The sequence below is a fragment of the Neolamprologus brichardi genome, chromosome 19 (genome assembly GCF_056152115.1).
Source record: "Neolamprologus brichardi isolate AB-2024 chromosome 19, ASM5615211v1, whole genome shotgun sequence".
In the NCBI taxonomy this organism is placed as follows: domain Eukaryota; kingdom Metazoa; phylum Chordata; class Actinopteri; order Cichliformes; family Cichlidae; genus Neolamprologus; species Neolamprologus brichardi.
Genome location: NC_142122.1, coordinates 12,179,889 through 12,195,240, shown reverse-complemented (window position 1 = coordinate 12,195,240; position 15,352 = coordinate 12,179,889). Strand labels below are relative to the sequence as shown.

Below are 15,352 nucleotides of genomic sequence, written 5' to 3'. Positions count from 1 at the left end.
GCCTCTTTCTAAACAACTGCACATTCCAACATGTAAAACATTGTTAAGCTTTGTAGTTATGTACAACTATCAAACAATTGCGCATAAATACAAGTTATTCAGATGTATCCCCACTTTGTACAGGACTGGAAGACCCAAACTGTCATCGTCAGATGAGAGGAAATTGGTTAATGTCCACAAGATCGACTGAAATTTGTAGCTGACCACATAAAGAAGTCGAAAACCTCCTAAAGAAAAGTTTGATGGCCAGACGAGACAAAGATTGAGCTGACTAGAATGACAAGGTGAGGCTGTCAAACCTACAAACATCAACAGCTATCAGGTATGGTGGTGGGTTTTTTTTTTGCCTGTCCCTTGTGGTTCTTTAGCCGTCTGAATTGATCATGGCCTTGCCATATTGTTGCCTTTGTTATTTATTTTATTTTCAGTTGTTACAGAAAATAACATGGGGGACAGGAAAGTGAGAAAGGGCACTTAAAAAACAAAAAAAACCCCAACACCAACAACTGGGGGTTCCAACAGGACTGTGACTGTAATTGCACATAAATTGATAAAGCAGACCAACACAGGACATCCGGAATTTCCTTACCAAAGCCACAACCTCAACCTTGTTGACAATTTGTGGACTGCTGAAAATAAAAAAAATAAATACATTTTAAAAAAAAAAAAAAAAAAAAGAAAGAAAAAGAATATTCAGCTTCAAGGAATCCTACCATTTTAAACTTGTTTAAATTTGACACTGTGTGGATTAGAAAAAAATCCAAAATAAATTCAAAGCTGTGCACCATATTCTTCTTCTTCTTTTTTTTAAAATCCATCATTCCATCTGGGAAAAAAAGAAGTGTGTAATTTTTTAAGCTAAACGGTGTGCTGGAGGAGTAACTTGAACTTACCTTTAATTCAATTCCAAATTTTAATTTACCTCCCCTTACCTGGAGTCATTATGAAGCTCATATTAAACATTAAATTAAAAAAAAAAAAAAGAATGCAGAGACAAACTGAAAACACCACAACCTTTATTTTTACAGGGTTTTAAAATTTTATAAAATAGCACAGTAATTAAACTACCAAAGCTTCTTTGATAATCATGTTCACAAAGCCACAAGCTTTCAGTATAATACTGTAGTTAATATTCTCTAAACTAGTATTGCAGGTATCTGTTATTGTGTGATGCAGTCAACTTTGTGTTGTTCACACATTAACAAGAGGAGCCAAGAACACTGCAGGGCAAAACGGCTACAGCATCAAGTAACATTGGCGGGCCTCTGAAACGCGCAGAGAGAAAACCCAAGGCGCAGAGATGGTCCGGCTTAAATATGTAGTGTTTGGTTCACAATTGTAACTAAAACCTAAAAAAAATATAACAACAATACTGCTTGTAGTCACAGCATGATTTCAACTGCATTTCCAACCTTTTAAACTTAGTTCTCAATCCTCACACCAGAGCTCCAATCACTTTGACCTCTTTTTGTCAGTTTAAAACATGAAATTCATGTGACAAGAAAAAACAAACAAACAAAAAACTGGATTATTGGCACAAGCTAAGGCCACCCTGACCCCACCAATAATATTCTTTAAGTCTGCTTCACATTTGACGGCAATAAAGACAAAACTCCATGCAAGATTACATAAATTCTACCGTCTCAAGACTAGATTTTGTCTTTTTCCTCTGTGAGGTGAAAGTACTCAGCTAACAATCCTATTATCAACAATTGCTGACTTTCAAGACTCCATGACAGATAAATAGAGGGATTTCAGTGATGTACTGTTTCACAGATTCCTTAAGCACTGAGCTCTCTTGTAAGCGGCCAGTGTAGATACAGGGATTAAAGTAAAAACAGAAAAGATGGTACCAGATGGTCCAATCTCTTGCAAGCTGTGCAGGTAGAATGGCAGTGTCATAGCATGTAGGACACAGGTAGAAATAGGTAAATACTAAGAATATATATGTATATAAGAATATATTCAGTAGCACCATGAAAATCAGGATGTGTATGTCACCGTCAGAGGGTCTGCACTGGGACAGGATACAGCAAGGACATGTGCTCGGCTCCTCTGATTGGCAGCTTGTGTGTCGTGTAGTAGGTGATGACCTCGGGGATGGTCGAGAACGGAGGGCTGTTCTCTCCGAGGACGTAGCGTCCGTCTGGGGACTGGGTGAACTTCATATGCATGAAGCCTTTGCAGCTCCTGACAATAAAGAGACAGTGCAGATGAGCCTCAACTTGCCTGACAGGAATGTTAATTAGTACACTGAAAGACTGAGAATGAAAGTGTGTGCGCGTTTGTGTGTGTGCATGAGCATTACAGAATGTTTTAAGATCTTATAATTATCAAAACTGCCACCTGCAACAAATATGTCACGTTATGTTTCGTACAACAATCGGAGCGCCACACAGCTTTCTGTGATGAAAGTATTCCTGCAGTCTCAGATCAACATACCAATTGTGTTATCATTGCTTGGGGTGGGCCGCACACAATCAGCCCATTCAGTTTTGCTTAATTAAAAAGTTTCAACAGGAACAACAACAACAACAAAAAACTGTAAAGGGAACTGGAGAGTTGTCACTCAACCAGGAGTCAGCATCTGTGCCTATTATTTTGGTATGAACTGCAGACAGTTTTATTCCTTCTCACTGTGAATCACTGCTGACTGTTTATATAACCGAGCCTCAATCTCTAAATGTCAAACTTTGAAACTGGCGTCAAAAATATAAATAAAAATCCTTCACTTTTCCTCCTCTAACGTAAAGAGTCACGTGACGCACTTAGATCTGATTGGGGATAGGTTATTAATTGATATAATTAATGTACCATTAATCTCACTATGCACCCTCAGAACTAACTTTAATGTCAACTTATTCATTCTGCAAAGTGAAGTTCAGGGATCCAAGATAAAAACAATGGCCAAAATCATCGCTTAGAGAAGCTTGGTTTCGTCTTCCTGTAATTTTGTTGGTGCGTTGGTGGTAAAGATAGCAATCATTAAAGACAACATCTTGAGTTCAAACAGGTCTTTCCTGCACCTCTCTTTTGTCTTGTATTTGTTATGTCGTCACCTTCTACAAATACCCTTACTTAACCCAACACGCATGTGGTATGAAAGCAAACTCGAGCATCTGAAAAATGCGTTTTTATTCTGAACGCAAAATTTGGCTTGAGCTTTTACACATCTGGCTTTCTTCCATCAAAATAATATTTTAGATCAGATTCTATCACATTACCAAAACAGGGCTTTGGCAGCAGTTTGTTCAAGTTTCCCTTCCTCCATTTTGCAGCTACATTTCACCCTTTTCCCCCCCCTTTTGCTAATTTGCTGATTTGATCAGTGGTTAAAGCACATATATGCTCAGAGAATCCACAAATATTTTGGTAAAACATTGCACTGGAGTCCAAACAAATTCCTGTGCTCTTTCAGCTCACTGCTTCAAAATAATACAGATGTGAGATTGGGAGCAATTCCCAGCATGCCTATGATCTTTTCCAAGCAGCTGTTTCCATGTTGGTTATTAAAGAGACTAAAACAAAAGACACTTGCTGAGCAAAAAAAAGCCGGAAAAAAAAGGTTGTTGTAACCAAGTGAGAACAGAGCAACTAGAAAAATGATGTGCAACAATACCCAAATGGGTGGGTGTGTGGGGGACCAGATCACATAAATTTGGGAAGGGCCTAAAGCCAAGTAGTACACAAGGGAATAATTACCCTTTAACAGGCTGTGGTAATATTGAAGTAAGACAACATGAAGGGGTTTTTTCCTTCTTTTTGATGCACTCCACACCGAAGCATTCAGGGACACTCATGTTTACCTCAGGGAGAGAGAGTAGTCGTTTCGGCACGTCTGGCTATTTCTCACCAGGTAGGAGCTCTCTTTGCACAGAGTCAGCAGACTTTCTGCTTCTGCGCGGCTCAGGGCTCCATGGTACCACCTGCAGGCAAGCAGCAGGACAGCATAACACAAAGCTAAGCGATTTTATAAAGTCATAACTGCATTAATCTTTTCATAAACCAGTTGCAAAATTTTATACATAGCAAGCATTGTTTACAGCAATGGGCATAAGTGCATATCAGCCAGCTTTATATCAGCTTGAACTTAAAATATTTGTTTTCCTTTTGTTGTTGCTGATGGTAACCCATCACATTTAGGATGTGAAATGCAGAAGACAAGACAACACCAAACATGTGACAGTAATCGCCACAATTTCTTTATAATCAAATAAAGAAAGAAAATAAGCCAAGCCGAGTGCGGCTGGTTGTGTTTTGCATCTGCAAAACACAACCAGCCGCACTCCCACAAGAGGAAATGCAAAGCTCCAGCCTCCATTTCTGATTTATTCTGTAAGTCACACAGGTCAGACTTTGTTCTTAAGCCAAGTTTTGCATGTTTCAATTTATAAAAAAAAAAAAAAAAAAAAAAGGAAAGAAAAAAGTGATTGTCGGGATGAATTTTTCAAGTCGTTAAGTTGTAGGCATTTCCTTTATGAAGTTTATTTCGTCTGGGATGGCTGTCAGTGCATAAAAATTCCCTTTACAACAACAGTAACTGAAAACTGTGTAGCCTAACAAGTACTGGCTTTTACTTTGTGTCTCACACTCACACGTAAGCTAAAGAAACTTAACAAAACAAACTAAACCTGCGAACTTCTTTCTTTCTTTTTTTCTTTTTTTTTTTTTAAATGCAAGACGATGCATGTCTGGACCAATGGCCTTGAACTTAAACCAGTTCAAGGCCGTTTTTTGTTTTGGTTTATTTGAATGACCTCCCCCCCCCCCCAATTTTGAGAAAAAAAAAAAAACAAACAAAAAAAACCCCAAAGATTTTGAGGAACTTCACTTAAAAACAAAAGACAATTAATTACTTAGAAGCATGATGAAAGTGGAAGGGTATGTTGTGCAAGAAAGACTGCTATTTATTGGAAGTAGAATAAAAAAAGAAAAAGAAAACTAGTAGAGCCAACATCAAAGATTAAGACTGTGAATCTCAACTTACACTTGCTTCTCCAGCGGCAGAGATGGATCCACCCTCTCTCCCAAGAGCGAAGGAGTGTCACCTACAAGACGGAGTGTAGTTGCCTCTGATGCGGCGCCTGTCATGGTAAGCCTGGACTGTTCTGTGTAACCTCGTGATCGCTCTCTTTCAGTCCCTTCAAACTGAACTATGGGCACACAGAGAGAAAATGATACGTCAAAGACAAGTAGCTACAGAACTGTAATAAATGGCCTGTATTTGTATAGCGCTTTACTAGTCCCTAAGGACCCCAAAGCGCTTTACACATCCAGTCATCCACCCATTCACACACACATTCACACACTGGTGATGGCAAGCTACATTGTAGCCACAGCCGCCCTGGGGCGCACTGACAGATACCAGAAAATCCCCAATTTACCTGCTAGGGCTTTAGAGATGTTGTCCTTCTTCCACTCCCATGGCTGGTCGTATTCATCAGCCGGCCTCTCGTCATCCTGAGGCAGCCTGCTCTCCTTGCTGTCTATCACTCCACCCTCAACCTTCTGAGGCGGACCAGCTCGATGGTGGTACCGAGTCCTCTCCTCATATGGGTTGTCATATAGCTGACTGCCATCTCCACTCCCAGACCGGTTGGCCATCATGTTGTGCTGTAGTTCTGCACAGGAAACATAGAAGGTGAAAACTTTTCACCTTTACCCCTCCTAAGAATTAGGTAAGTAATAATAATGATAATGGATTGCATTTATGTAGCGCTTTTCAAGGCACCCAAAGCGCTTTACAATACCACTATTCATTCACTCTCACATTCACACACTGGTGGAGGCAGCTACAGTTGTAGCCACAGCTGCCCATGGGCAGACTGACAGAAGCGAGGCTGCCATATCGCGCAATCGGTAGGGTAAAGTGTCTTGTCCAAGGACACAACGACCAGGACAGAGAGCCCAGGGATCGAACCGGCAACCTTCCGGTTACAGATGCGCTTCCCAACCCCCTGAGCCACGGTCTTCCCAAAACACTTGTACCTCAGAAAATGCACAATAAATGTGAATTATTTATGGTACGGTAAGTATTTCACCATATACAAGTATCAACTTTTATGTAGAGGAGACCTGAAATGATTCGCTGGGCCTCAAATGGCTCCATGTAACTGCAGCAGTCTGTTGGTGCAGATTTGGGCTCCCAGTTTGTTCTGGCTCTTGGGTGTGGATGTGCGTCAAAAGGATCCGAGTAATCTGCGTCGGCCTCTGACGCTGCTGGGGCAGAGGGAACCACCTTAGTGGGGGGGGATAGAAACAAAGAGAATTACACAAATTAAATGCAATGACATTGGACCTCAGTGTTTTGAGATTGTGATTGTCTGAAATAAACAATGCTTACAGGCTCCTCCTGAACAGTCACAGGGCTCAGAGGGACTTTACAGCGACCAAACTCCTGAGAGTCCACTTTAATCAGTCTGTGTTTTGGAGACACAAGTTTTACCTAAATGTAAGACATGGATAGAGAACACATTAGATAATGAATCAAACATCACCCAAACAGGTGCATATCTTTTTTGGAGCATGTGCATTTAAAAGTGGTCATTGTGAGGCACAGGGCTTTTTTGGGGAGGGAACATAAGCTGCATGTGCGCATGACTGTAAAAAAAGGAGTCCAAGTCATACCTCTACACCATTAGGCAGCGCTGAACCAAATGCAGGGAAAGAGGGAAGGCTCACAGTGGCATTACAGGAGCCGAAACCACCATTCTGATGCTCCTTATCAGTGTGCTGGTACGGGTCCTCAAAATCTAGCTCCTTCTGAGCTCTGTAGGCCCTCAAAATCTCGCTCTCGCTGTAATCCGGCCTCGGGGGTTGTGGAGGATCACGCCTGCTGCCAAAGTTCAGGTAGTCCTTCAGCCACTTTGCCATGGATCTGTGGGAATGAAGTAGTAAATATCACATTATAGGGGCTCTTTAGTGATTATTAAATTGGCCATTTCAGCTGCTACATTTGGACACCATCTCTCAGAAATGCACAAATCTGCACAAATTTCTTCCACCTTTGTTTTTATATTCCCTGACAAAGTCACCCCCAAAACAGAGAGCTATTGTTACAACAATATACTCAACAGGTTAGGCAAGATTAACCCCTAATCTTGAACCCATGTGGTTAGCTTGCATAAGATTTCCTCTAGTTTAATAAACAGCAAAGCAGATCTCAGCGTCCACTGACAATCGCTAGTTAGCATTAGGTTGTAATTTAAGGGGGTTCAATCAATCACTTTCTCATAACACTGGATTAAGGGTAGCATTTCCCTCCTAAAAATACTCTTAAAGAGCTTAACAGCTAACGAATCCCATTGTCTTTTACTTTAAGAAGTTATGAGTTGGAGTATTGAGCTGTGCAGTTAAATATGAGTCACTGCAGTGTTAACATGTCTAAGCTAAGTTAGCCGAGTAGCAGCTACCGTCAGTTTCTGCTAACGTTACTTCTTTAGGCTCACCCTTTTTCTTTGCATTGACGGTCACCCGTTCCAGTTATGTCTTTGTGGTTACCATCCGGGTTTTAGTGTTAATGCTGTCCAGCCTCAAAGTAAAACATATGCAATCGCTAAAATTTGCTTCGGAGCCAAGCAGGTCAGACAGCTAATGCTAGCCGGACCAGAGGAGACACTGGAGCAGACAGTCTCCGACACACCACTCAGAGCCACGGCGGACTGGATTAAAGGGGAGGGGACACACATTTATTTATTTGTTTATTATTTTTGTGAGTCGACATTAAAGTCCTACGAACCCTGCCTAATCCACTGTTTAAGCGCTGTGAATAATCCTCATTCTTTCAAAAATAATCCCCGCCATCGTGGAATATTTTGCTTTTCATCTGTTTTCTACACTGAAGAGTGTGCGACGTATCACTGTGAACTTTAACCTGCAACATTGTTCACATATGCTAAATTTTAGATTATCTTTGAACTTGGAATTGGGCTTTAAATGATTGTACTCCATACAACTTTAATTATTTTTAAAAACAAAAATTGGGTGAAATTTTTTTAATCTATTTTTGCTTTTTCTAATCCACACTGGGTCAAGAATATACATACAGCCTTAAATATATAAATACACTCACCATGTATTTTTAATAAGTGGTGTTTTACAGCATCTAATAACTTGAGGAGGCCAAGGCCTATTAAGTTCTCATTGGTAATCACAATTGACTACATCTGGTAGTTTCTCTTTGCCAGCATATAAAGGATTTATTTGACAGCGCACATTGGATTGACCAATTCTCATAACAATAGAAAAGTCCAAGGGACTCAGTGAAAATAAGAAAGAAAATTACACAGAAGAGGCAAAGGTATTTCGGAACCACTTCAAAATAACTGCATATTCCAAGATATTCACTTCAAACAGCTGTACGTAATCGCCAAGGACTGGAGGAAGACCAAAATTGTCATCCTCAGATGAGAAAAAAATTGGTTAAGATGTTAGAAACAACCCAAGAAGCACCTAGGCTCATGCCTGCCATGAACTGGAAACTGCTGAAACATAGTGTCACGGTCAACAGCGAAGACAGTTTTACATATCTGTAGACGGAGAGGGTGCTGACTAAGAAAGATGCCGCTACTCCAAAATCAACACCTTCAAGCTTGACTGAAATGTGAAGCTGACCACATGAACAAGTCAAATGGATTGTCAGCAAGAGAAAGCCTGACCTATTTGGCCACAATTACAAGAGGTATGTTTGGAGGAGCCGAGGTGAGACTTTCAAATCTAAAAACACTGTAGGGTACCAAATGTAAATGATGGTGGTTCATTCTCTGGAGCTGTTTTGCTGTCAGTTGAACTAGTTCATTTCACAAAGTGCAAAGAACTAAGCCTACCTCCACATTTTTCTACTTCACCTCAACTCAAAAGCTAGACACAGTTGGGTGTTCCAATAGGACTACGGTCCTATGGGAATGGAAAAAAGCAGGCTAAAATTAAGCTTCTGGAACAGCCTTCCCAAAGTACACCTCAGTCCTGCTGGAAATTTGTGAACTATGCTTAAAAGCGGGGTTGGTGTGAGGAAATCAACAAATTTCATTGCACTAATTCTACCAAAAACAGTGATCAAATATCTTGCCAGAAGCTTGTTGATGGCTAGCAGAAAAGTATGGCTAAGGTGCAACTTTGTTTAACAAAGATCATTAAAGATGCTGTACAATAATTCCACCCTGGAACAATTCCACAACTACTTAATTTATTCTGCACTCTGAATAATAATACACAATAATACATAATAATAATACATAATAATACACACTACAGTGTGTATTTTGATTTTTAATAATGCTAAGTTTATGTATATGAAATGAAAGTTAAATCCAGTTAATCCCATCTGTGGAGGGGGGAAAAAACTACACAAATGAATTTGGATTACTGATTTACTGACTTATCTTGGCTTTGTGGTCAAATGTTGAAAATGAGCTTCCTTTGAAGGGTGTCTGGGCTCTCCCTTTGAAGCAAGGTGGGGAGCTTGTTCATTTACAAGAGCAGAACTTCTACTGTTCCACAATGAAGGACATCAGTTGAATTGGTTTGGGGACTAGATTAGGATGCCCCCTCCTGGACCTGGACGGCTCTTAGGTGGTGCGTTTAGGGCACAGGTGTCGAACTCCAGGCCTTGAGGGCTGGTGTCCTGCAGGTTTTAGATGTGTCCTTGATCTAACACAGCTGATTTAAATGGCTAAATGACCTCCTAAACATGTCTTGAAGTTCTCCAGAGGCCTGGTAATGAACTAATCATCTGATTCAGGTGTGTTGACCCAGGGTGAGATCTAAAACCTGCAGGACACCAGCCATCGAGGCCTGGAGTTCGACACCCCTGGTTTAGGGCATGGACCTCGAGACCAAGGACAAGCTGAGAAATAACCCAAATATGCACATATGTTTCTCTGCTGGCTTGGAAACACCAGCATTATAATATGTTTTTAAGACACCAAGTTAAAAAAAAATGCTACATACAAACAGTACAGACATTTTAATAAACATTAAAATATACAGGTGGTATAGTCACAGGACAAACAGACCCATTTTTCTGTGGATCTGACTGGATTTAAACAACTGGGGGGGGGGGGGGAATCCTTAAGCTGATTTATATGAGATTTCAATATCTGTACAGCATTACAAACAGGGCTTAAGCACTGTATTCCTTTCTGCACCATACATACAATTGTATGTCAGTCACTAGAGTCATCTTGTTCTCATTCGCTGTCATTGCTGTCACTGTCTGAATACGCCCCCAGCAGGCTGAGGGATGATGACCCATTTTGTGTGGTGACGGGTTTAGAAGCGTCTGTCGTCGCTGGCTTTGAATCTGAAAAACAAGACAAACAAAGACTGTGTCTTACAATGAAGAAAAAGCTAACTTTTGATTAAAGATGTGAACAAGTACCAACACGAAGGACATAGTTTGGTGAGAGAAAAACAAAAGTCAAGTACAAATTGCCAGAGACTTCAAATAAAAGAGGCCAATGTGTGCAGGATACCGATGGGTTACCTGTCTGTGAGATAGGAGCAGCAGTTTCCGTTACTGAACTGGGTTTGCTCACAGTCATTGCTGGTTTCTTTCGGACAACCAGTGAACCTAATGCTCCTTTACCACCCAGCGTCCCGACACTCCTCTCCCAGCTCTCCACCTTGGCCTTCTTTGCTCCTCCAGCTGAAGCTCCCTGTAGGAAGGATCAGGAAAATACAGCCCAAAGCTTTTCGGTCAGCAACACATAGAAAATTCTCATTATGTACATTGTGAAATTCTGTATTTAAAGACAATGAGCATTGTGAAAGTCACTGGCCTTAACTGCCACAACCTTACATATAAACCCACTTCCAAAGAAGCTGAGAAAGTGTGTAAAATGAAAACAGAACATCATATTTAACATTTAAACTGAAAACCACTGTGTAGTATCACGTCGTCTTCAACAATAGTTTGTTAGCAACCAGCTGATGGACTTTTAGGAGAGGAATTCTCTCTCGTTCTCGTCTGATAAGAGATTCTAGCTGCTCAGTCTTTGCCATATTTTTCATTTCATGATTGTGCAGATGTTTTCCACTGATGAATGCAGGCAGCCCAGCTCAGCATCTGGACTTTTCTACTACAATGCCATGTTGTTGTAATAGATGCAGCACTGTCTTGCTGAAATATGCAAAGCTCTCCCAGAAAGACACAGTCTGGATGGAAGAGTATGTTGCTCACTCTAAAACCTTTTCAGCATTGTTGCTTTTCACTTTGCCTCAGTCAATTTTAAGCTAGGTTTGGGCCACATTTCTGGATCCCGTTCACATGTGTCATGAGAGGTCTGTGTTAGGTGACTGGGTTTGAAAACCCAGCTCAATATATTGATGTGCAGACTCTAAACTATAAAATCAAAATCATAGTTCTTTATTCAAACTTTGAAACATTGAAGGTAAAACAGGAAAATGAAGAAGAACTCACTGAAACCTTGAGGATTATGACTAAATAATCTTGACAGATATTTAGATATGTCACATGTGGATGGCTATACAGACCTCTGCCTCTGTTGGTTTGTCAGCAGTGAGGATGTCTGTTGGTTTGTCTGAGCTGGACTTGTTCGACTGTTTGCTGCTGCTCTCTTCTTCTGTTTCTGAATCAGAGTCAGATTCTCTGAGTCTTTTCACGAGAGCACGATCCAACATCTCCCTGTTGAACAAAGCACAGTGTAATTTTAAATTTCCACATATACATCTAACTATGTATTAGATATTATAGCAAAAAACATTTTCAATTAAATATGAAACATGCTTGAGATTGATACATGCACAACTCACTTCATTTCACGCTCATCCTCCTCTTTCTCCCGTTCCCGCTCCCTCTTCTCCATCTCTCTGTACTGGTCGATCATTCCCTCAAAGTCCACCAGAGCCTGTCTCTGATTCAGCTCCTTCAACTCCTGCAGGTTCTCCAAAACCTCCATTTCTAACTTTGAATCCTTTGTGCGGTTCTCCAGCACCTGGTCGAGGATTGGGAAACCATTCATTCTGTGTTTCATGTGCCAATTTAAGTAAGAACAGAGGATGACTTTTAAAACACTAACCTTCATGGGGTTGTTCAGTTCCTCTTCTTCCCTCTCCTGCTGGATTCTCTTCTCCTCCTCCTCAATGAGTTTCTCTGCCTGGAAGTTTCGCGTTGCGCCGTGCTCCATGGCGTAGTCTGTGTTCTCCGGGTCAGTCTATGATGTCATCATAAGATATAGCATTGTCAACGGGTATTTTACTCCCAATATAAGTGATATCTCTTGCAACTTATCATTCACACTACTTACCTTAAATGTAATTTCAGCAAGACAGCGGGTACATTTGATGTAGAAACGAAAGATAGGCAGTCCCATGTATGTCTCATTCTGAACGGTCTCTTTGCGTGCATTGAACTTCTTCCCCTTGTAAATGTACTCACCGCATGTTTTACACCTGCAAAGTAGAAGAAATGATGACACTGTAGTGACAGGAGTAATTTAGAGAAGCCAAAAAAAGGTCCTATAAGTGAGCAGCAACCCTGTTTTACTGAAAATAAGCCCTATATCCAATGAATAGACTCTTACATTCGTATAAAACAAAAAAACCAAGACTCCTGCTTTGACAGTCAGAAATAACCGTAACACTGTACTCTTAAGTCACTAAAAAGCAGAAATATATATTAAGGCCATGACTAAACTGGACCTGGAAGTCTCTATTTGGAAAGAAAGTTCTAAAACAGCTCTACCTTCTCCAACAACTTGAAAAATACAATGTTTGTGTCATATAATCATTCCAAGAGCATGATATATGCTCATTTTTTCTGAAACTGGAAAAAATGTTAAAAGATTATTATTATGTGCTGGATGAAGGTCATTTACCAGAGTTATTAAGAACAGTAAATGTTACTTTTTTTTTAAACACATCCCACTGTTTAAAATCCTATTTGTTAAATCTCTGAAACTGATGTGAACCGAAGTATGCAAAAAGTCACAAGGTCCCGGGTTACTAATGTTATAAAGGCTAACAGTGGCTGTGTCTGAGTGGGTGAATGTGTTCTAAAGATTGCTTTGCATGTTCAGTAAGAGTAAAAAGCACTATACATACAGTTTTGTTTAGAAGTTTACATCACTAGTCATGAGCATGAAAGTTATGGTAATTGTAGGCTTTCAATGATTGCACAGCATACATTTTTAATGACTTTAGAAAATAATAATAAAAAAATGGATTTTTATTTTGTTCGCCTTCTCGCATGTTGTTTCGTTGTGTATTTATAACAGGATCCTTTACAACATCAGCTGCATTTCATTGTAAGAAAGTTAAACTTCAGTAGTGTAACCAGGAAACAACTCCTTAGATATACGTGGGTAAGACAAGCATACCTCATATTAAATGGAGCCATCAATCTGACCACATACTGACGATCTTTGGGGAGCTTTAGCTTCGGGATTTTGGACGGATCGAAATCCGGAGGGTAGTATTTCTGTGGAGAGCAAAACACATAGGTTAACTTACAAACTTGTCGCCATTAGACTAATAATGTCTAATTTTATTACAATATAGTCTTGATACACACTATTGTAGTAACAGTAGTTGAAAAAGCAACGCTACCTACCAGCTTTTAGTTAAATTAAACAGAAACTATAAAAAACGCCACACTTAGCTTCAATGCTAACGTCAACCTGCTCTGGTCCTATAGTATTTTTAATAACAGCAGTGAAGTACCAGTTTTAGAGTTCATATACTTACATTCAATACTTTTCTTTCGGACATTTTTGCTGTTGCTGTTACCCAGACGTACAGAAAAAAAACGCTGGAAAGTCGCAACACCTCTTGTAAACGGCAAGATAAGCTTCCGGTTGCTTGTTCAATTGCTTCCCTCCTCCAAATTGCGCTCGCCCTCGCGCGGTATAAGTGAGGAACAACAGCAACAACAAAATATTTTAACAATGAATATTGAATACATTTATTATAAAAAAAAATCATTGTTAAGGGAAATACATGTATAACGACTTGAATTACTTATTAATTTTTACAGTTCTCTCCTTCAAAAAACACCCAAATCCCTTTATCCTTTGCTGCCATTCTACCTGAATGACTCATATAAGCTTTATATATTGAATAGGGCCCTCAGGTGCTGTCTGCTGTGTCTTTATTTCCAACATAGTGAAAGGGATCATGACCGGCATGATAAATGAGGTAAAACGATTTGTCAGTGATATGGGGGTCAGTAATATGGTTTGGTGTGTAAACAGAAGCCTGACAGCCTCACATATTCATTCCCATTACTCTTGGGAGGGTAAGGGGAGGGTTAAGGTTATTCCTACAAAAGGAAATTGTATCTTGATTACAGATTGGTCTCTGTGTTGGTCAGCCTGTCTGATTTAAACTTTGCAGAACAGCAGTGACATCAGAAGGGCAGATCGTTAAATAAGAATAAGATATGAATAAAGTTTGACTTTAAGATTAAGGATTTTTGTTTCTGCTATTATTACTATTTTTAAAGACAAAGAATTGAATTAAAATGAGACAACACAATTTATTGACTGAAAAGGTATAGATGGAAGCATAAAATTTTTAGAACTACCCTTTTAGGGTCTACTTTCTGAATGAGAGCACATTTATTAGACTTCACCAATAGCAAACATGAAAGAAAAATAATAAATTACACAAAAACAAATATTTTGTTTGCACATACTGACCCTTATCATCAAGATAACTGTGGCCACGAGTGTGCTATCCCATTAATATTGTAAATTCCTAACTTTTTCATTGGTAATCTGTAATTTATAGTGTCAAATGCAAGTTATAAAATATCCCCAGTGGATTCCTTGTTGTGCATTTTACGCAGTAAATTGTATTTTTCAGTGAAATTATCAGGGCTTTGCAAAACACCACTTTCAAAAATTGGAAACAATTCTGTTGTTGTCTTTTTTGTTGTTTTATTATTTCGATAACTGTGCAATCAAAATGCAGATTAGCTGTTTTACTTGATTTCTCACTCTGATTCTGACACATCAATGTGACGCATCAGTGAGTCAGATATCTGATTAACGAAAAAGGCCACAGAAACAGGTGAAAAAATGTGATTTGTTGGGAATTCAATTGGATCAGTTAACTGAAATTGATTGGAAGACTGGAATAAAAAGTTTTAGATAAAGGAGTTTGATTACTCTTTGGTTTCATCATCACTTTCACAAATTTTAATGTCTCACATCGACGTTTGGTTTTCATCTTCTCTTATCGCTTCCTGTTAAAGATGCAAAGGTGCCGAGAAGTGTCATCCATGTCAAAGTTTCCATGAATATTTCAAAGACTGGCTGATGTCAGCAGCACTTGCAAAGAGCCTATAAAGACAGTTTCTGTGGACAAAAGACATCCATCCTCCACACTCCAA

At 39.6% G+C, this 15,352-nt stretch overlaps 2 protein-coding genes across 2 annotated transcripts; both read right to left on the bottom strand.

Annotated features, from left to right (window-relative positions):
- Window positions 1-999: 999 nt before the first annotated feature.
- Window positions 1,000-7,650, bottom strand: shda (Src homology 2 domain containing transforming protein D, a). The gene is made up of 8 exons (XM_006798358.3): window positions 7,449-7,650; window positions 6,628-6,877; window positions 6,344-6,445; window positions 6,076-6,238; window positions 5,385-5,621; window positions 4,988-5,153; window positions 3,807-3,926; window positions 1,000-2,190 (listed from the first exon to the last, which is right to left on the bottom strand). Exons 2-8 carry the CDS (start codon window positions 6,871-6,873, stop codon window positions 2,004-2,006), a joined length of 1,221 nt encoding a protein of 406 aa, XP_006798421.2. The 5' UTR covers window positions 6,874-6,877; window positions 7,449-7,650; the 3' UTR covers window positions 1,000-2,003.
- A 2,299-nt stretch (window positions 7,651-9,949) lies between these two features.
- On the bottom strand, window positions 9,950-13,828 carry yju2 (YJU2 splicing factor homolog). Its single transcript, XM_006798357.3, has 8 exons — window positions 13,705-13,828; window positions 13,338-13,438; window positions 12,267-12,411; window positions 12,039-12,173; window positions 11,773-11,954; window positions 11,494-11,644; window positions 10,484-10,655; window positions 9,950-10,300 (listed from the first exon to the last, which is right to left on the bottom strand). The coding sequence occupies exons 1-8, from the start codon at window positions 13,726-13,728 to the stop codon at window positions 10,188-10,190; spliced, it is 1,023 nt and encodes a 340-aa protein (XP_006798420.2). The 5' UTR covers window positions 13,729-13,828; the 3' UTR covers window positions 9,950-10,187.
- Between the last annotated feature and the right edge of the window lie 1,524 nt (window positions 13,829-15,352).

What these genes read in the sequence shown, in the direction of transcription:
- shda (XM_006798358.3), bottom strand. Translation starts at nt 6,873, where the DNA reads ATGGCAAAGTGGCTGAAGGACTACCTGAACTTTGGCAGCAGGCGTGAT. An exon ending in TGACTGTTCAGGAGGAGCCT is followed by an intron (nt 6,239 to 6,343) that starts GTAAGCATTGTT and finishes CCCCCCACTAAG; the next exon opens with GTGGTTCCCTCTGCCCCAGC. An exon ending in GGCCCAGCGAATCATTTCAG is followed by an intron (nt 5,622 to 6,075) that starts GTCTCCTCTACA and finishes TTTCCTGTGCAG; the next exon opens with AACTACAGCACAACATGATG.
- yju2 (XM_006798357.3), bottom strand. Translation starts at nt 13,728, where the DNA reads ATGTCCGAAAGAAAAGTATTGAAT. An exon ending in ATGGCTCCATTTAATATGAG is followed by an intron (nt 12,412 to 13,337) that starts GTATGCTTGTCT and finishes TCTACTTTGCAG; the next exon opens with GTGTAAAACATGCGGTGAGT. An exon ending in GAGGATGAGCGTGAAATGAA is followed by an intron (nt 11,645 to 11,772) that starts GTGAGTTGTGCA and finishes TTTGTTCAACAG; the next exon opens with GGAGATGTTGGATCGTGCTC.